Below are 20,109 nucleotides of genomic sequence, written 5' to 3'. Positions count from 1 at the left end.
TGTATATCCCCGGGAAATCTATTTGATTTACTCAGATCTGAAGAGTTACTTTTGAGCCGGGTTCCAACTGTGAAACATGTATTGTATGGCTGTTTTAAGTTGAGATCTGCTGAAGTTATAGATTTTATTGAATCCTACTTGTTTTTTGCACTATTATCTTATGATAAAAACTAGCAACAAAAGTAGCGAATTGTCTTTCTTAAGTGGATACTTAATTGATGTCATATCGATTTACCTGCTATTGAATGTTAGTTAACCGCTTGGGAAATGTAGTCGTCTATTTTAATTCAAGTTTTACAAAAAAGGAGGTAGATTGTCTGCATATACATAGTTATTTCTCTACTGGAAGATGCCTAAGCCGACTTAGAAAATTTTATTTCTAGGTATTATAAAGTTCTACTTCATTGGTGGTCACGTCATACCCTGATCTAACCACAAGTTATCGGTTTTATAGATGTAGTAAGAATTTATATTGACTTAATTTTAGATACCATTTAATTTCAGAACTATACTCAGCGACGGCATAAACCCGCCATCATTGTAATATTCATTAGTGTTTAGCCGTGTATGCTCAATTGTCAGCAGATCGATGCATTGTCAATGACTGTCGGGCGCAGCTATTTCTGACGTCTAATCATTGAGCGGCTATTTTGGACTTATTGGATTAATAAGTACTAGTTTATCTAGGTTATTTTACTTAAATTACTAAACAGCTATGGTGAAGGATTAGTTTACTACTACATTATGTTGTAACTGGTGTGATTGGTCTCGATTTTTTGCGTTTCCAAGTGACCTATACTCTTTCATACACCTTCCACTTTCAGGTAGATTTAACTTCATCTTACTTTCACATTAGAAAAATTCTATAATATGAGAGTTTATTAAATAAGCTCTTATGAGATTTCCTTTTAAAATCTTTCTAAGTAGAAACCAATTTTAACACATCTTAAAACCTTTAAAACTCCGTCGATCGCATCAAACTTTGCCAAGCAAAACTTGCGAGTGGTGTTTACAAAATAGTTTTAGTTAGCCCAGACTTTCTAATCCTATCTGTTCTGAAACTTTTAAATGTTAGGTACTTACAAGCTATGTATAAAGACAACTAGCTTTTAGTTTGTCATATTTTTATTTTCAGGAATGAGGGACAAATTCGAGTCATTTCAAGTCACACCGAAACCTGAAAATATTTTTTTACTGTTGAATTAGCTATGGTACTAGGCATACATAAATCGTAGCTCATTAGAGCTTAATGTGTAGGTACTTTTAATTTTAAACATTGCAGTTCCAGAAATGAAACGATTGCAAAGACATATTAGGTATTCCTTAGATACATAACAGCCAAAGACATATTCATCCCCGTTCCCCGTAACAGTAATGAACCAAACTTCCCACAACGTCTCTAGCTCAACAAACACCCAGACATTCTCACAATACATACACACATTAGACACAAAGGTCGTTTGCCTTAATTCTCGTACAAGACAGATCACACATGTCGGGGAGGCTCAAGCAGCCAGCTTATAGCGACGTGCCTCGCGTCACAAAGTACTAGGCTAGCAGGAAAGTAAGGAGATGAACACATGCTTCTAATGCGGGTTAAAAGTTGAAAGTCAAATCGGTTTACAGAATTTTCCTTGGGATAATTTTAGCAGGGTCTTTTCTTTTGAGATTTTATTTCTTCTGTGTGTAGAGAGAAGTACTAGGCTACTAGGAAAGTTAGGAGATGAACTCATGCTTGTAATGCGGGTTAAAAGTTGAAAGTCAAATCGGTTTACAGAATTTTTACTTGGGTAATGTTAAGCAGTGTCTTTTCTTTGTAGCTTTTCTTTCTTATGTGTGCAGGGAGAAGTACTAGGCTACTAGGAAAGTTAGGAGATGAAAACCTGCTTCTAATGTGAAAAGTCAGATCAATTTACACAATTTTACTTGTGTAATTTTGTAGGTTTTTCTTCTTAGGAGCTTTCCTATCTCCCGCGTGCAGAAGTACTAGGCTATCAGGAAAGTAAGGAGATAAACACGTGCTTCTAATGCGGGTCAAAAGTCGAGATCAATTTACGCTTATAATTTTTAATAGCAAGTAATTTTTGTACGGGTTTTCTTGCTAAGCGACGTTACTGTGGAGAAAATTCCTGTGAGTGAAAGTACTAGGCTTCTAGGAAAGTGAGGAGAGTATGATTATGAAGTAGGTTCCAGTTCAGAGAATTTGCCTTAGTTTTTCGATTGTTCGACAAAAACGCATTCATAGAACTATTGGAGCTGCCATGCTACGCTTTGGTGCATCATTAATGTTTCTTTAAGCATATAGAACACATTAAAACTTCGTATAATGTAATAAAATGCATTACTATTTACAATTTCGCTGCAACAGTGCCAACAGCTTTGTAAATTGTCGCATACTGAACTCATCCTTAGTCATATCATAACATTCAACGGATTATACGGGCAGAAACTTTGCGGATAGCTTACGAGATCCTAAAGGACGCGTATTTTTATCCGTGCACGATGTATGGGCCTCGCGGGAGACCTCCGTAATGTATTTAGTGGCCCTTTGCTTACATCATGTAGATCGATAATGTTGGATGCTGTTTATGCTTGGAACACGGAAGAAGTTTTTAACACGTAAAACCGTTTGTAATCAAAATTCAATCCGTCAAGACGTTTTTGGAGTAAACATCATCATCATCATCATCTCAGCCATAGGACGTCCACTGCTGAACATAGGCCTCCCCCTTAGATCTTAGAGTACCTAAGCATCACATCATGATATTAAGAATTCATTTAAACTGTGAAGGGATAGGAAGACTCTTTTAAGCCCAAGTCTATATTTACCATGTTATTGAAAACATACAAAACTCCTCCTTTTTGGGAAGTCGGTAAAACAATAGCATTGAGAATTCCTGTCATATTACTTAAAGAAGTGCATGAAATCCCGCCCTTTTCATCCTGTTTTCTAAAATTCTATTGTGTTCTATGTCCGGTAGTTAAAAATCATGTAACCACTAAATCGGTATTGCTATCAAACGCCTGAGGCCATTAATTAATCACTATCAACGTCAATTAGGGTAATTGTTTCAAATTGATATTATAGACGGTAATGAAATACTCAATAACATTGATTGGTCATTAATAATACATAGTTATTGCTTTTGCTACTATCTACTTATTATAAATGTAGATGATACTATTATTATACTATTACTAATCTACATATAAGTTTCTGCGTAGACCGGCTTACCGACATGTAGCCGCACTGTGTACTTATTGCTGTTTTTTTTAAGGGAACTTTAGAACCCGGCGAGTCAAAAAACCACCTACTTAATAACTAAAAATATGAGAACACCTTCGCTAATGTAGCCTTAATTTCCATGTGAATTGTATGATTTTCAAAACAATACTTGATTCATCTCGTCTATTTACGTATCGTCAATTATTTTTACTCACTCACATAGTAATATCTCACAATAATAATCATATATAGGAAGTCTATCAAACAAATTGAGTTGAGTAAACATCTTTATCAAAGAGGCCAACTTAATTCGTAGAACATATCTAAACCAAAGCTCAATCTCCAACCAAAAATTAATACAGGCATATTCAAAATAGAGCAGTATGGTTCCGTACCGTATATATAATGAAATAAGCCAGAGGGTCGGTGCTGAATGGAGCGCTGAGATTGTGCCTAATTACCCGTCTGACTCCGCTTTGAGTTGCAATGGTAAATGACAAATTAATTGCGAATACAAATATTATTTTATGGCTTTGTTTGTTTATGGGATTTGTAAATGCTGTTTTGTGCTTTTTGTCTGCAATTTGTATTTTGAAAATATATTTTAAAGTTTTTATTCAGGGGTGTTTGAATCTATTTACCAATGGAGAAGGTAGTGTATTAAAATTGTTATTATGTCATACACAAACTAGAAGACATACTAAAAGGCATTAAAAGGCATAGAAGTTTAAAAGCAATTAAACTAACACATGCAACTTAATTTGTTAGGTAATGCTGCAAAGAAAAAAAAATCTTTTTAGATTTCTGTAGACCGATTTAGGTTCATTCATTACTTACGGATCTCTAAAAATTGTGGAAGACGCATGTCATTTTGATGAGGGTTTTAAGTATTTCAACAAGTTTTTGTGACAAATCGAGCGTAAAAAAGAATAAAATCTTAACAAAGAATTATAAAGCAATCGCTATAAATATCCAAAGGTACACATTGAAAATAATTTTATGCAAACTTAAGTGAAACTTTATAGTTTAATCTCGCAATGAATTCAAGCGTAACTCGTTGAAATGTCCACAATTAGCTCTGCCGAGATATTATAGTTATCGACCGTGTCATTTCTACGAATATTTAACTGGAAAACTTGGGGTAGTTTGAAATTAAAGTAGAAATAAACGTTAAAGTTTCTCAGACTATTATATTTTCTAAACGCTTGCAACAATTCTCTAAATATGCTCTATTTTTTTTTAACTTGTGTAAAGCTTTCTGTAGCTGAGAAAATCCACGATTAATCTATTTATTAGTTCTTATCTACTTATTTACAAAAATGCCACGGCCACGCGCCAGTTACGTTTGTTTTGTAGAAAAATAAACATTCATACGCTCATCTTCAAATTATCTTCCAAAGTCAAACAAATTCATCATTTATTAGAAATCAATGCCATCTCAGTCCAGTTATTAGGTACATATATGCAAAGTCCTAAGGAGATCCAACTGATCTTTAGCGCAGTCAAATCATTAACTTGTTCCCCACAATTAATAAAATCATCATCAAAATAGATGCATCACTTAAATCATAACAATCTAATAAACAAACAAACAGACAAACAAACATTCTAAATATATCATCAGAGATTTCACAGTAACATCCAAGACACGCCATGTTATTCATACACAAACGTACAAACTTCGTCAAGTCTCTCGCCTTGTGAATTGCACCGCACTGTGTACTCAATGAGTTAAGCAAAGCTGGTATATTTGCTTGTATAGCTTTGATTAGTCGCTTGTGTAGACACGAACGTCTACTCGATGAATGACAAAGGTTTAGTTAGATTACACTAGTGTCTCACTTGAACTTGGAACTTAAATACTAGAAATTAGTGACTGATACTTAAACACGTGATTTATACGATTACAAACAACTTTCCCAATTTCCCAATGAACTTTTTTATATTCCCATTTATTTAATCACAAAAAGCATTGGGAAAAGGCGCGAGTGCTAAATTCGGTTTTAGACAGATGCTATGTTATTGTCACATTTTTAATCATTGTTAGGAACATTTTTTTCGTTTCTTTTTATTTTGGTTGCACATAGACTTTTTTTGGGATTATAAAGGTTACTCTAACATCTCTCATAGGCTTCATGAGCGATTATCCTATAATGAAAGCCGCATTAAAATCCGTACAGAACTTTTTCAGTTTATGGCAAATAGATAGACAAGAGGACTTTCTTTATAAGAATATTGATTAAATTCCCCTGCCCTTTTTATATGCCCTTTATATTATTATCAGTCATCAATCAATCTTAAGTGCTAGCTATATCGACACATACATGCTGTCATTGTCTCTTTATCGTTTGAGTTCCAAGCAATCTATTGAAGGTATGTAATGGTTCTATTGAGGTGTATTATATGCTGTGTTTGCTTGTAATCTAGCAATTTGTGTTGATTGCAATGCCTCTAATTCTGAGTAAATACAACAGTACGCAACAGTGCGTGTATATCAATTGTGCCTTTATGTAGTACTAGCCGTTTTCCCGCGGTTTCGCTTCGCGCTTTTCGATGGAACTAATGACCTTATCGGTATAAAATATAGGCTGTGTTACTCGGGAAAAGTGAAAGAATTTTCAAATCGGTTCAGTAGTTTCAGAGCCTTTAAGGTTCAAACAACCAAAAAATATTTCCTCTTAACAGACAGGGTTAAACATAGATATTACACAATACACATAGATAGAGAAAACAAGTTTTTATTTCATACAAATGATTTATTGCTGTTTTTATACGGTCAGGTAATTAAGTATAAAACGGTTTGCTAATTGGTTTGTCCGTGTCATGTTAAGCTCAACTGCTTCAACGGACTATTTTTTGTCATTTTTAGGGTTCCTTAACCAAAGGTTGACACGGGGCCCTATTACCAAGACTTCGCTGTCCGTCTGTCCGTTCGTACGCCTGTCTCAGGCTGTATCTCATAAATCATGATACTAAGACAGTTTAAATTTTTGGGGATGATGATTTTGTTATTGTTGCCGTTTCAACAGAAAATACCTGCTGAAAATGAGTCAGAGTTTAAAATATATGCATTATTTATTTTTTGATGCAGATAAAAACTTGCTTTGTGACTTCAATTTACATGTGTGACATCGTTTATGATCATTTAATAAAATTGCTATTTCTTGGATTGATGTTATATCTGTTGCACGACTTTTGGTTTTCAATTTTGGGTTTTCTAAAGGGTGTCTACATGTCTATCGATTTAAATACACAAATAAAAAGTGGGTTTAAGTAAGATATTATAAATGTTTCAGTACAAACTGTTACTTGTGTTGGTTGTTGTTATACATAGTTAAATAAATAAATCAGGAGTTCTAAAGCCTAATTTAAATAATTGAGACATGCATGGGTGGGTTGCATCAAAACTGGGCAGGTTGTGTCAAATACGTCCCCTATCCTATAAGTCTAAAGTTAATATTATTCATGTGATCCTTTTTGTGAATGGTTAAATTGATACTTGAATTTTAAAATTAATGATTCTCCCTAATATCCTTTTCGGGTAAATAGGTCCGTATGTCCGTATGTATATCGGGCTTCCACGCTGGAACTACTGAACCGGTGTAATGTTTAGTACGTATATACATAGATAGTCTACTACATAAGTAAGGACATCTGCAGGCTACATTTTGTTCGGTTTCAGGAAATGTTTCTCCCAACACGTGCGAAACCGCGAGCCGGTAATTAATATATCAATTATTCAAATGTTTTATCTACTAGAACAAAGAAACAAGAAAACTGGATTTACAACGTAACTGCACATAACCTTGCATTAGACAATAAATCTCGGTAAAGCGAGCAGACTAATTATTTATTATTAAGTAAATATGTGCATATGTTTTTTATTTTTCTTTAAAACTTGAACAAAGAACCATTTTTATTCTACGTACCTAAGCAAGACATAACTATTGTATTTCAAATCATCATCGGCATTTTTACTGTCTCACTACAGGGCACGGGGCTTTTCTCATTCAAAGAAGGAATGAGCGTAAATCAACTTGCTTTCCCAAAGTCAATCGACGTTATCAGACTTTTTTCTCAACGATATATTCCTTAGCCGTTAGTCATTGTTGTTTAAGATACAATTCACAGTAACATACTGTTTTACCATCATATCATCCTTTTGCCATCCACAGCTAAACGTTGCCTTCTTCCAATAAATACCTACCAGGACACCACCTTTATCAAATCGTTGGTCCACGGTTTGCTTAATCGTTTGCCAACTATATCTAACAATCTCCTAACATAAGCTACCCCAACCCACAGAACAAAGGACCAAAACGTTCTACGTACCAGGAGTACATAACATAGAGTAAGTAAGCTCTTGAAACTTAGGCCACGTTTGCTTTAACTTGCAAGCCACTTGTACGAGTTCACTCAATCATCTCATTGTTTGCTGTAATTCGGTCTGAGCCCTTCACCAGATTTCTGAACTCAATGGCCCTTGAACGACGTGACAGGAAAAGCGTTTGGGAGAAATAATACGCTGTTGTGTTGTGATTACAATTCAATGCGTGGTTCGGTGAAAAATTGGCGAGAAATATGGGTAATTTTGGCACACGTGTGTTTAGCTTTTAAATGTCATTTATTTCGAAACACTTCAGAGTAAATCTAGAGGGCATTCACAATACACAAAGGATAGTTTCTATTTCCTACAGAATGGCAAGCATAAAGAATTACTGCTACTAATAAATCACTGAAATACTGCGGCATTGAACTGACCCCGGAAGTATGTTGAGTTGCATTATGTTGCAAAAAATACATTTGCAAAATTAGAACCAAGAAATCTTGATCTCTTGAACTCCAAACACGTTGAATATTCCACAAACTATTTGAGCCGTAAGTCACTGGAAAATCAATTGTAACACCAAACCGTGTGTAACTCACAAACAACTGGCGTGCATTCAACAGGCACACCAAGAGCAAAACGGTAGCTTCCTGATAAATGGGCCAGTGGAGCCTTCAGAGCATTAATCGGATTTACCTGTCGCCCGCACAATGCACCCTGTGTGCCGGCGACTTTAGCTTACTACGCGGCGCCAGCAAAACGACGCTCCAACCTATAAAAGAAAATACACCGCCATTTTTACACTAGAAGAACATAAATCTTAATACTACACACACGTCGAACAAGTCCTATTACAATGAAAGCTATAATTTGGCTGCTACAAGTAATATTAGTGAGCTCCGTCGCTGGATATCAAGATATATTTTCACGGAGCGTCGACTCGTGTAACTTATTCCGCGATGTGACACAAGAATACCGCATATCTGTTTACGAGTTCACCGCTCAGGCATACAAGGACATCGGGCCTCGGAGTTCGTACCATTTCACATTCTCCCCTCTGTCCGTTTGGATAATTCTCGCCGCATTGGCTGAGGGTGCCGACTCTTACACGCAACAACAGCTGTTTTGGTTCCTAAGACTCCCAAACGACCCCTGTGAGCGACTGAACTACTATCAATTAGCTACAAGTCGATACCTCGCCAGTAGTTACGTAAATGTCGTCTCAACGCGTTCGATGCTTTTCGATAGTAATGTGGCGTTGAATCCTGACTGGTATAACTTTGTCGCGAATAACCGTCTCATCGATTTATCGTCGGTGCCATTACGGGAGGATCCCCAGGGAGCGCTTAACGCTATTAGCCTTTCTCCAGTCAGTTTGACGGGTCTCGACTTGAGTGGCAACTCTGTTATCGTCGATACGATGGACTATGATGGTTTGTGGAGCACAGCCTTCTCAGACGCGACGGTCCAACGTTCACCATTCTATAACATGGCTGGCAAGCAAATTGGTGAAGTTGATTTGATGAGAGTGACGAAGCGCGCGAAAACAGGCTTCGTTGAAAGTATCAACGCGAAATTTTTGGACCTTCCTATAGGATTAAATGGTCGCTATCGAATGTTATTTGCTTTGCTTAAAGAAAACAGTGATGTCGAAGCTATTCTCAAAAAAGTTAAGAACACGTTAATTATTGAATACTTGGCGTCTGCACGTGAGAGCTTTGTCCCAGTGGAAATCGCTATTCCGAGGTTTTCGATGACTACTCAAGTTAATGTTCGAGTAATACTAGAGAAATTGGGAATATCTGGATTCTGGACAAATCCAAATAGTACCAGGTAATTTACGAAAATTTTATAATACCACGTTTTTAACAATTTAACATTTATGCAGAATTTATGCATTAATGCACTCAGACAAAAAATACAAAAATTTACTCAGTAATATTCTAGCTCTAATTTAACCAGGTTATTAAATTATATGTGCGCTTGCATTTTAAAATAACGTCGTTTGTTATAATTCGTAATGTTTATAACCAACTTAATGTTGGTGCAATTTTTATGGTCAATGCGCACTTAAAATATACAAATCAAGAATAACATTATTAAAACCTAAATTATTATACCAGGCACATATCCACACCACCGGCGTTACCCACCAGTTTCGTGCAGCGTTCCACCATAACCCTGGACAACCAAGGCGTCCGACCAGCCCCAGCAACCACAGACTCATTGGTTAACGTAACCACGAACATTGACCCCGTTGTAGGAAGGGAGTTCGTGGCTAACCGACCGTTTTTGTTTGGACTCTTTGATGCCGAAACTTATACGTGTTTGATGTCTTCCATTTATAGTCAGCCTACTTATACGCATTAAATGTTAATAAAATGTTTCATTTGGGTGTCGGTTTTTATTGAATTAATAGTAGTCACCAGGCGGCTTCTTCGCGGTAAAATAGACTATAGTTAAATAATTGTCACAAAAAATCTTTAATGGATAAAGCACTAAAGATCAATAACGGTATTTTTTCGACAATACATACCTAATTCTAAATCCTTTAAAACCAGTATTATGTAACTCGATATATCACTGTCAAACCGGCTCATCATAGAATATTTTATTAATATCGTTGCAGTCACCGAGTCACATGATTGCAGAGTACTAAAATTAAAACCTCAAATGAATCTATGGTACCTACTTCGTTGATAACCTTTGACAGTTAACGTAGGTACATAGAGACTGAGTAGGTACATAGGGATTAAATCGTTACATGTATGGAAATGATAATAATCCTACTGAGCCCACTGACTAGGACGGAACTACATGCCTTCCTTGGCTAAGCTAAGCACGACACCTTTGATGTTTTTCTACTTCATTGAGATTTTTATTTTATTGAGCTTCTTGCAGACTTTCTGAATCTGACCTCGCATGACCTCTGACCGTCAGCTATATAGGTAGGATATTCTAATTATATAGATACGCTATTGTATCTGATATAGTTATCGGCACGGATATTGAGCCCTGACCTTCACCTGCGTAGAAGCGATTTATCTGTTTATTGCCTTATGTGTACAGTGCGCAAAGCGATCCCCACTCTTCTGCTGAGAGCTCAATATCCGTGCCGGTAACTATACCTTAGTGGAATGAAAAAATGCCTCGAAAATACTGCTTTGTATAAATGCACATAATATGAAATCTAGTCTGGTAATAATACCTGTCTAGCTACAGGAACTCAAATTGCATAAAAATTAGGTATCATAAAATTATACCAACTCTCAGCTAATTTAAAATTTATTTAATTTGTTAGAATATTCAGATTATAATTCCTGTATTTTAACCTTGACAGACCTGTTGTGGGTCACCAGTGTTTTGATATTAATGCAGATATTAAATAAAACATACAAAAAAATAAGGATATACCTAATACTATACAATTTAAAAGGTAGCTTTACCTACATAAAGATTGAATATTGATGAATTCATTAAAAGTGATATGCAAAAAAATATTTCTATAAACATGTCATTGACTTCGACCGATAAGCTTAATTTCCGAGCAATCAACTTCAATCAATAGGTTTGAGTGCATTTGCAAGACTCAGGTAATCTCGTGAACAACTTTGATATTGCCAAAAAAAATATGTTTTGGAAAGGTTTCGGAAAATCAATGAATCTAATAAATACAAGATTTGCGGTTGTTTATACTATCATGACATTTTAGCTCGGATTATTTAAGACGCACTTAACATAGCGGTGCTATAATTATTACTGTTAAAACAGAAAAATCAGGACATTTAACCGGTTCTAGTATAACTCGGTTCAATTTAGCCGTAAAGTTTTTCTTTCTTTTCCTTTTAAAGGTAAACAGCATAAACGAATTGCACTTTAATGTTTTTCTTTGTAGGATTATGATGAAGTAGCCTATACTATAATAAATTCGCTCTTTTTCCTATATAAGACCCAAAAAGATTTGCAAGCGGCAGTTGATTTCGAACTTTACAAAATGAGGACGAGTGTCTTTTGTTTTGTTGTGGCCTTCGCTTTACAATATGTTTTGGCGGCAAAACGAGGCATAGTCACTATCTACGGGTCTTTGGACTCCTTGCGCATAGACTCGGGACCATGTCCTGAATACGAGAACGTCTTCGAAGGATATCAAGATGCCATTCACAATTTCACGATAGAAGTGTACAAACACGTGGCTCCACTCGGCACCTACCAGTTCGTTGTCTCTTCTCACTCAATGTGGATGACGTTGGCAGCTATCGCCGAAGGAGCAGATCACGAAACCCAACAGCAACTGTTCAAAACTCTGCTGCTACCAGATAACCCTTGCATTCGCCAAAGTTACTACCAGCTAGCAGCTAGTCGATTCTCGTTAGCCCCTGATGTGTCCGTTGTCAGCACAAGAGCTCTGGTCATCGATGAAGGAGTCACACCTAATCCCCTCTGGCACAGTTTTGTCACGAAAAATTCTCTACTGGACGTCATTACGGCACCTATTAAGTTCAACCCACCAGTGGCTGCAAATGTGATCAGACAAGTCGTATACGCCAACTTTCCGAGACTAAACCTGCGAGGCAACTCAGTCTTACTTGATACGATGGATTACAATGGCTTGTGGAACACAGCATTCGCTGATGCGGTAGTGAAACGAGCGCCCTTCCACAATATAGCTGGTCAACGCATTGGTTCCGTAGATATGATGACCGTGAAACGCCGAGCTAAAGTAGGATACGTACCGAAATTACAATCTAAAATGTTGGAACTACCAATAGGGACAAACAACCAGTATAGTATAATTATAGCTCTGGTTGTGGGGAATAATGATTTGAGACCGATTGTCAGAGAGATGAAAAGCTCCATTATAAAAGAAGTGTTGGGAACATTACAAGAAAGTCGAGTACCAATAGATGTAACTTTACCGCAGTTCACGATAAACTCAGAATTGGATGCAAGGACCATCTTAGAAGATTTCGGAATTAAGAACCTATGGACGGATCCTGAAGCGACCAGGTATAATTTATCTTATGTAAATAAGGGACCTTCCGTTAAGTCAATTATAATATCCGCAAATACAATTTGTGGGTCAATCCTTAGACGAGTAGGGACTTGAATACCTAAATTAATTGATTTTAAATTGAAACACTTTTGGAAATCTAAATTATTTTCAGAGTAAATTGCTCGTGAAACTGCTAACTTTTGTAGTAGTTTTTAACAGTTTTGGGTGAGGTTCAAACCGAAATGTGTGAAGTTAAAAGAGCTTGATACAACGCCAAAATGTAATGGGTCTGTTTTAAAAAATACAGCAGATCTGTGGTGTATGAGGACTTTTTGATATTATTCCGAGAAATATTTATATCAAAGTTGAAAATATTTTATATGTTTATAATACCCTGGAACAACCTCTCGCGATTTTTTCAATTATAGCCTTTTGCTTCCGTTCCCTAAATAGGTAATCAGGTCACCACACAAGCTTATCTATTTAGTCTTCTCAGTCAAGTAGCAAAAAATATAACAACAATTACCCTATCCCAGGTACATATCAACGCCACCCGCTTTACCCAGCAGCTACGTCCAACGTTCCACTTTAACTCTCAACAAGGATGGAGTGAATCTACCAGCGGTCGTTGAACTCAGGTCTTTTGGACACCCTTCGAGCCCGGAAGACCAATTCTTAAGCGAATTCATAGCTGACAGACCTTTTATGTTCGGTCTTTTTGATACAGAAACATACTCTTGTCTTATGGCTACAATGTATACTAAACCGACCTATCCTAATTAGAGTCAGTCAAAATTAAGTTATTAAATCCTTCTTTATAATTGGATGTGCAATTCAAGAAGTTTTTATGTTGATTGCTGGAAAAATAAAACTTAAAACAACCTGTTAAGTGATTTATGATGTAAAAAAGATCAAAAGTGATTCCAATGACATTTCGTTTTTTCCTGATGTCGAGTTTATTTATCAGCTGATGAATGGTGATTGTAAATCTAGTATTAGTAACAGCATTTAAATTAAGAATTTATTTTCGTTCTAATAAATCATGTTTGCCCTCTTCTCTTCATTTTTACCAAAAACCTGTACCTACTTATACCTAAGTTGTTAATAAATTAAACAGCTTTTAATTATGTTTGTCTGTATACCTATCAGAATCACAACTATAAATGCGAATCCAAGCTTGTGTATTTATTTCTTTCGTCACAGTCAAAAATTTCTGATTTAACTATGATGCAATTATATTCTCACTAAGCTCGAAAACATAGGTAGAGGCTCTTTCCATTTACGAAGGTATCAGACGATTATTTTGTAAAAATCGAAACGAATACCGGTTTTTATGTCAGTGACAAAGCTGGATGGGTCACTTATGTTATTTACTATTTTTTTATCCAATCCTGTCAAACTTTTATTCTCTTGCATCGGAACGACCTTGAGCCGTGTCTACAAACTGCAACTAACATTAACTTTTTGCCTCAACACCTGTTGAGGGACATTTCTATGCTAATTGTGTTTTTGTCTCCTGCATTATGCATTCACACTGGCCCATCTGATAATACGAGTATTTTGCAAACCAAATGACCAGACTAGCTTTCTGTAAACTAGGATTTTGGTAAATACAAATGTGTCATAAGCTGGATTACTTTAATTTCGCACTCCGGAGAACTACTATTCTGTGTTCCAAATATTTTTCAGGTCATATTTTTCAAATTTTACACTATGAACAAACAGACAGCCGTACTAAACTATTCCTTTATTAAAACTCTCTGACCTATATAAGACGCTAGATTTCTTAAACAACTTAGTTCAACCTTTCGCGGAAACTGACGTGGACGTGTAACCATGCGAGTATCAATTCTAACTTTACTACTAGTGTGTTGTTGTGTTCCAATATTAACACATCATGACCAAAGACTTATATCTTCATTGGTCTACGACCCACGAATATGCATCGTGAACGAAGACTTGATCTACAACTATCGGAGTTCGATTTACAACTTCAGTATTTCATTGTTCAGACCCGTTGCTTTTCGAAGCAATCTAAACTTCGTGTTCTCTCCATTATCGATATGGATAATGCTCGCGGCGATCGCGGAGGGTGCTGAGCCTTTAACGCAGCAGAAACTGTTCCAACTTCTAAACCTGCCTAATGACCCGTGCATTCGACAGCTTTACTACCAACTAGCGACTACTCGTGCGTTCCCTACCAACGACGTGAATATTAAAAGCACAAGGGTCCTATTAATCAATGATGGTACCGTATTAAACCCAAGTTGGCACGGCTTAGTAGTGAAGAATTCTCTTCTAGAGGTAATAACAGCGCCGATGAGATACAACCCGGTAGCAACAGCTAATGAGATTAAGAGAATCATGTCTGCGCGTCTCCCAAGACTGGATCTGAGTGGAAACTCAGTTCTTTTAGACACTATGGACTACAACGGCTTATGGACTACAGCATTCGGTGATGCGGTCGTCGAACGAGCCCCATTCTACGATTTAGTAGGAAAACAAATAGGAACAGTGGATATAATGAAAGTTAAAAGACGAGCAAGGATGGGTTATGTTAAGAAACTAAACGCTAAGGTACTTGAATTGCCTGTTGGTGCTGACGAACGTTATCGAATGTTGTTCAGCGTTGTTATAGGGGGTGCTGACTTGAAGCCTATTGTTACTGGTGTCACTAAGGAGCTTATCTTTGAATTGTTTGCTGGGCTGAGACACAGCTACGTACAGATAGATGTTGCGATACCAAGAACGGTGATAACTAGCGAGGTGGATGTGAGGACTGTGTTAGAAGATTTGGGAGTTCACGAGCTTTGGACTGATCCGTCTGTTACTAGGTGAGTTATTTGATAGAAGTAGGTATCGAGTTTTAGGTGAATACATATATCAAACATAACATGTTGTGCGCGAGCATAGCTAAAAGATTATTTTGGCAAAAGAATTCTATTCAGAGTTAATATAGCACTAAATAATTACAACAGCCTAAACTAGACTGATATATCAAAATTCTGATATAGAACCAATCGTCCACTTTCCCGCAATCAAACAATAGCCATGGTTTTCTTGGTGATTAACATCCCCTGAAATACAAACCATACATAATCTAGTGCATTACCTAAGACTCAAAAATATTCGTCACAGGTACATATCAAACCCACCAGCTCACCCGAGCAGCTTCGTGCAGCGATCTACTGCAGTGCTCAACAACACTGGCCTGTACTTCGAACCTGCAGAATACAGCCACCCCTCAGGCCTCCGCACTGGCTTAGAACCTATTCTAGGAACAGACTTTGTGGCTGACCGGCCTTTCTTGTTTGGCTTGGTAGATTCGGAGACCAAGTCAATCCTTTTGGCGGCAGCGTTTTCTAGACCTACTTATCCTCTTTGAGGTTTTGGTAATAAATGGTGAGGATTATTTGAGTTTTGTTTTTTTTATTGCATAATGTGCGTAATGACTAACTTATGTAGGTACCTACCTACCTACCACGCAAAGGGTACTTTAGGCCTTAGGCGTTCTCTACCAGTCTACCCCAGTGTGGTGGTGATGTATAAGTGGTAGGTAGTGATTATCTCAATTTAATAAGACTTACATCTAGCATAGTAAAACAAATAACATTTTTTTATATCCTCTAGCTAGCGGATCCCTATCCCGAATGCACTACTTCGATAACACGGAAAATAAATTAGGTATATGTCTGTCTCCTAGGCATTATATACCTTAGTGCAAAAGATCTCAATCGCCAATCCATTTCGTGAAAGTGTAATTTTCTCTACATAAAGACAAACATAGTTTATTAGAAAGTATAGTCAAATCAAATCTTCTAAAACGGTTGCGAACGTCTAAAACCCAGCCATGTTCATTCAATTGCCCTTTGCCTTCAAGGGTCGAGTTACTATTTTAAGTATTCCCCAGACAATTGTTTGAAACATAGCCTAAGGCCTTTAACAAAACCTAAAACTATAAGTACATAAACTTTAACTTAAGAGCGGTTTTAACCAAAGGTTAGCTTAGTTTAGGATGTGAAAGGGCAATTCTGTTGTTATCCAGACACAAATCCAGACTTTCCTTAACCTTGATGAAACAGATATGGAAATATTTTTGTAATTCTTTGCCCATTTCTAGAAATACCCTAGGAGACCCTAGGTTTGTTGTTACTGACATACATATCTCATACTCAAATAGCAATCTGTAGAATATACGACATTTTTGAGTTAGGTTTGAACTCGCTATCAAAACAAAATTGTATGAAATGGGCTTACAATATTTTTGCAAACATGGAATTTTAACAAGGTATGGGTATATGCGCGAATGCTTGTACACTATAATACATATATCCTAAGCTGATGGCTAATCTCCTAACCTATGCTAGGCTAGGCAGACATCATCATCGTCATAATTATTTGCTAGACAAAAACAAATTTTGTAAGCTTTACAAGTAAACCAATATTATATGAGTAGGTACATTGTCTAGCCTATATAAATATTAAGGTACGGAGGTCGTCTTTTGTTTTCATTATAAAGGTCGGTGACCGGCTATGGACAAGGTTTAAAAGCCTACCTACGATACCTACCGACTAGTTTTACCGGCTGCTTAAAGGCAGTCCTTTTGGACTACAACACATTATTGGCAGTCCAATAATGTTATTATTTACTTTATAATATCATTGAATCCTCGGTATTAATATTATAAATGTACATATGTATTAATGGATGCAAGGAGGAGGATGAAAGGACGCAAAAAACTAAATCGATTTTGATGAACATAGCAGTAAAATAGCTTAAATATGAGAATAAGCTCTTGGGACTCGGATAAACTCGCTAATCGACAAATAACTACTTATAATAATTATGACCTCATTACAAGTAAACTTGTGCACCCTCGTCAATAGCCAGGATTAAGGATGTTTACTCGCCAGTTCAACGACTGAACCAAAAAAAATGGTTCGATAATCGCCGATTATCACCTACGTAAAGAAATGTTATTCAAATTTTTTGTAGCTCGTTGAGGTAGGTCGTTGCATCAATACGATAAATTAGGCAGAAACCCTAATATTTAAGAATCATCAAAAACTTGAAAATCTCTTCAAAAGGATTTCAATAATTAATTAAAATCGATCAGAGCAAAAAACTGTTATATTGGAAGCAATCCAATTAAAGTGTACGATTTAGCACTTTTATTAATAAAAATGAATGTGCGAAATAATAACTTCACTTAATCAAGTGCAACCAAGATATAAAAGAGTAAAATTTTGAAGGGCAGCCAGTACTTTATTCACTTAAATCTGAACAAGACGTGTAGAAAAATGCGTGTGTTTATTTTCGCTATACTAGTAGCCTGTGCGGAATTTTGCGTCTCGACTCCGAGACCTCACAACTTCGATTTAAAAGGAACTCATTTGTTAGAACCCTGCAATGTCCACATTGATGTATCGCACGAATATCGCTCCGATCTTTACGAATTCGCGATATCAATGTACCGAGCCGTCGCTGCAAGGAAAGAGATCAACTTCGTATATTCTCCACTCTCAGTCTGGATCATGTTAGCAGGTTTGGCTGAAGGCTCAGACCCCTACACCCAGCAACAGTTGTTCAGTCTTCTAAAACTTCCCTACGATGCTTGTACCCGTCAGAAATACTACCAATATGCTGGATCTCGTCTTGTACCATCTGAAGATGTCAAAATCATAAGCAACCGTGTTCTGCTACTCGATGCTGGCGTCACTCCAAACCCAACTTGGTATGATCTGGTGCTGAAGAACAATATAATGGATGTATTGACCGCTCCTCTGCATTACAATCCAGTTGCAACGACGAACGAGTTAAGGAGACTCCTGAATGCGCACCTACCTAGTATCAACTTGAAAGGAAATTCAATCCTTGTGGATACTGTGGACTACAACGGGCTTTGGACCACAGAGTTCGCTGATGCAAGGATTGAAAGGGCTCCGTTCTATGACCAGTTAGGTAACGCGATCGGATTTGTGGATCTCATGAAAGTGACCAAACGCGCAAAGTTGGGATACGTCAAAAGCTTGAAAGCAAAGGTTGTAGAGTTGCCGGTTGGTGGAAATGAGCAGTACAAGATGATTTTCGCGTTGTTCCCTGAAACAGACAATGTGAGGAATACTTTCAACTTGGTGACCAGCGAAATTGTCTTCGAGATGTTTGATTCGTTTAAGGAAAGTAATGTGCCCGTTGAGATTGCTATCCCGCGTTTCGTGACCACCAATGAACTAGATATAAGGACCGTGGTTGAAGATCTTGGAGTCACTAGTTTGTGGACTGACCCGGCAGCTACCAGGTAACTATTAGTTGCTTATAAATCCTTGAGTAAAAGTCTCTTTGACCTGTCGAGCTTACCAAAGCTTTCATTTCCATGACAAAACAACATAAAATTTTCTTGTCCGTCCCATTATTGTTTGAATTATAGGCAATATAAAATATGTTCCTACAGTAGGTACCTACATATACAGCGAAGCCAAGGTAAACAAAGAACTCTATAACAAGAATATTCGAATAGACAATCCTGAAATAACCACCTATAAATAAATAACAATTCCATGCGGGGAAGCCCACGCCTGTCTAGCCGCGATGTAGAACACGAAATCCCACTACATTTTGTGCTGAACTAATCGAATCAATTCTTTTTTATTTGCATTTTTATCGAAGCTTTAAAAGCGTTAGGAATTTAACGTTTATAGAGAAAGCAGAAGTGTGTTACTCGGTTAGATTGTGGTGATCAGATATACAGGTAATTGATGTATCTGATACTTAGATATATCAACTAGGTAAGACTGTTAGCGATCACTTATAGCTAAAGGCTGTGTGGATGAACAGCTGAACACTAATAAAATAAGTAACAGATGATCAGATGTTTCCCGTGGTTGCACCCATTTTTTGAAAATTCTTCCAGGATAAAATATAGGTAGATACGCGGGTTTTTATAATTTTTCAATGGTGAAATCCTTTTCCAAGTCACTACAGTATTTTCAGAACCGGTAGGCTACAAAGTGTAGATTAGAAGTGTGTAGAGGTAGTTAAAGGATACCTGTTTCCTATTTACCATCTTTAACCTCAAAAACCGATCTGTTTACAAATAACTAATCAAATAAATCCCCCTAAAACAGGAACGTGTCTCACCCACCAGCATTGCCAAGCAGTTGGGTGCACCGAGCGACTTTAACCCTGGACAACCATGGCGTCTACTCTTCACCATTCGAAGTGCCACAAGCAACCCCATACGTTGCCGAAGGACCAACAGGACTTGATCCTAAAGTAGGCAATGAGTTCACGGCAGACAGGCCTTTCTTGTTTGCTCTGTTTGATGTAGAAACTCTCACTTGTTTGGTAGCTTCTTCGTTTAGCGTGCCTACTTATAAGTAGACTGGGACAGATTTAAATTTAATACTGGTTGGTTTTGTCTTTTTGGTGATGGCTTTTGAGAATTGTTTGAAGTACATAACAAAATATTATTATTCGTTTTATTGTTCTGTGTATTATGTTGATGTTATTTTTTTCGCAAATTTTGTAACTAGGATCCTTTTTAAAAATAAATAGTTTATTAA

General features: G+C 36.9%; 4 protein-coding genes across 4 annotated transcripts in view; all 4 read left to right on the top strand.

Moving 5' to 3' along the window:
• The window catches only part of LOC110378055 (pikachurin), a 166,258-nt gene that overhangs the window by 63,066 nt on the left and 83,083 nt on the right, over positions 1–20,109 (top strand). The gene's annotated exons all lie outside the window — the stretch shown is intronic.
• LOC110378038 (uncharacterized) lies at positions 8,341–13,621 on the top strand. The gene is made up of 4 exons (XM_064041016.1): positions 8,341–9,386; positions 9,677–9,920; positions 11,449–12,560; positions 13,083–13,621. The coding sequence occupies exons 1-4, from the start codon at positions 8,410–8,412 to the stop codon at positions 13,327–13,329; spliced, it is 2,580 nt and encodes an 859-aa protein (XP_063897086.1). The 5' UTR covers positions 8,341–8,409; the 3' UTR covers positions 13,330–13,621.
• LOC110378037 (leukocyte elastase inhibitor) lies at positions 14,337–15,960 on the top strand. The gene is made up of 2 exons (XM_021337119.3): positions 14,337–15,380; positions 15,685–15,960. The coding sequence occupies exons 1-2, from the start codon at positions 14,383–14,385 to the stop codon at positions 15,929–15,931; spliced, it is 1,245 nt and encodes a 414-aa protein (XP_021192794.3). The 5' UTR covers positions 14,337–14,382; the 3' UTR covers positions 15,932–15,960.
• Positions 17,743–20,077, top strand: LOC110378036 (plasminogen activator inhibitor 2, macrophage). The gene is made up of 2 exons (XM_021337118.3): positions 17,743–18,845; positions 19,672–20,077. The coding sequence occupies exons 1-2, from the start codon at positions 17,848–17,850 to the stop codon at positions 19,925–19,927; spliced, it is 1,254 nt and encodes a 417-aa protein (XP_021192793.3). The 5' UTR covers positions 17,743–17,847; the 3' UTR covers positions 19,928–20,077.

Source organism: Helicoverpa armigera, chromosome 24 (genome assembly GCF_030705265.1).
Source record: "Helicoverpa armigera isolate CAAS_96S chromosome 24, ASM3070526v1, whole genome shotgun sequence".
NCBI classification, from domain to species: domain Eukaryota; kingdom Metazoa; phylum Arthropoda; class Insecta; order Lepidoptera; family Noctuidae; genus Helicoverpa; species Helicoverpa armigera.
The sequence above is the reverse complement of the archived record's forward strand: the minus strand, read 5'-3'. Positions and strand labels throughout refer to the sequence as shown.

What these genes read in the sequence shown, in the direction of transcription:
- LOC110378038 (XM_064041016.1), top strand. Translation starts at nt 8,410, where the DNA reads ATGAAAGCTATAATTTGGCTGCTACAAGTAATATTAGTGAGCTCCGTC. An exon ending in ACAAATCCAAATAGTACCAG is followed by an intron (nt 9,387 to 9,676) that starts GTAATTTACGAA and finishes TTATTATACCAG; the next exon opens with GCACATATCCACACCACCGG. An exon ending in ACGGATCCTGAAGCGACCAG is followed by an intron (nt 12,561 to 13,082) that starts GTATAATTTATC and finishes ACCCTATCCCAG; the next exon opens with GTACATATCAACGCCACCCG.
- LOC110378037 (XM_021337119.3), top strand. Translation starts at nt 14,383, where the DNA reads ATGCGAGTATCAATTCTAACTTTACTACTAGTGTGTTGTTGTGTTCCA. An exon ending in ACTGATCCGTCTGTTACTAG is followed by an intron (nt 15,381 to 15,684) that starts GTGAGTTATTTG and finishes TATTCGTCACAG; the next exon opens with GTACATATCAAACCCACCAG.
- LOC110378036 (XM_021337118.3), top strand. Translation starts at nt 17,848, where the DNA reads ATGCGTGTGTTTATTTTCGCTATACTAGTAGCCTGTGCGGAATTTTGC. An exon ending in ACTGACCCGGCAGCTACCAG is followed by an intron (nt 18,846 to 19,671) that starts GTAACTATTAGT and finishes CCCCTAAAACAG; the next exon opens with GAACGTGTCTCACCCACCAG.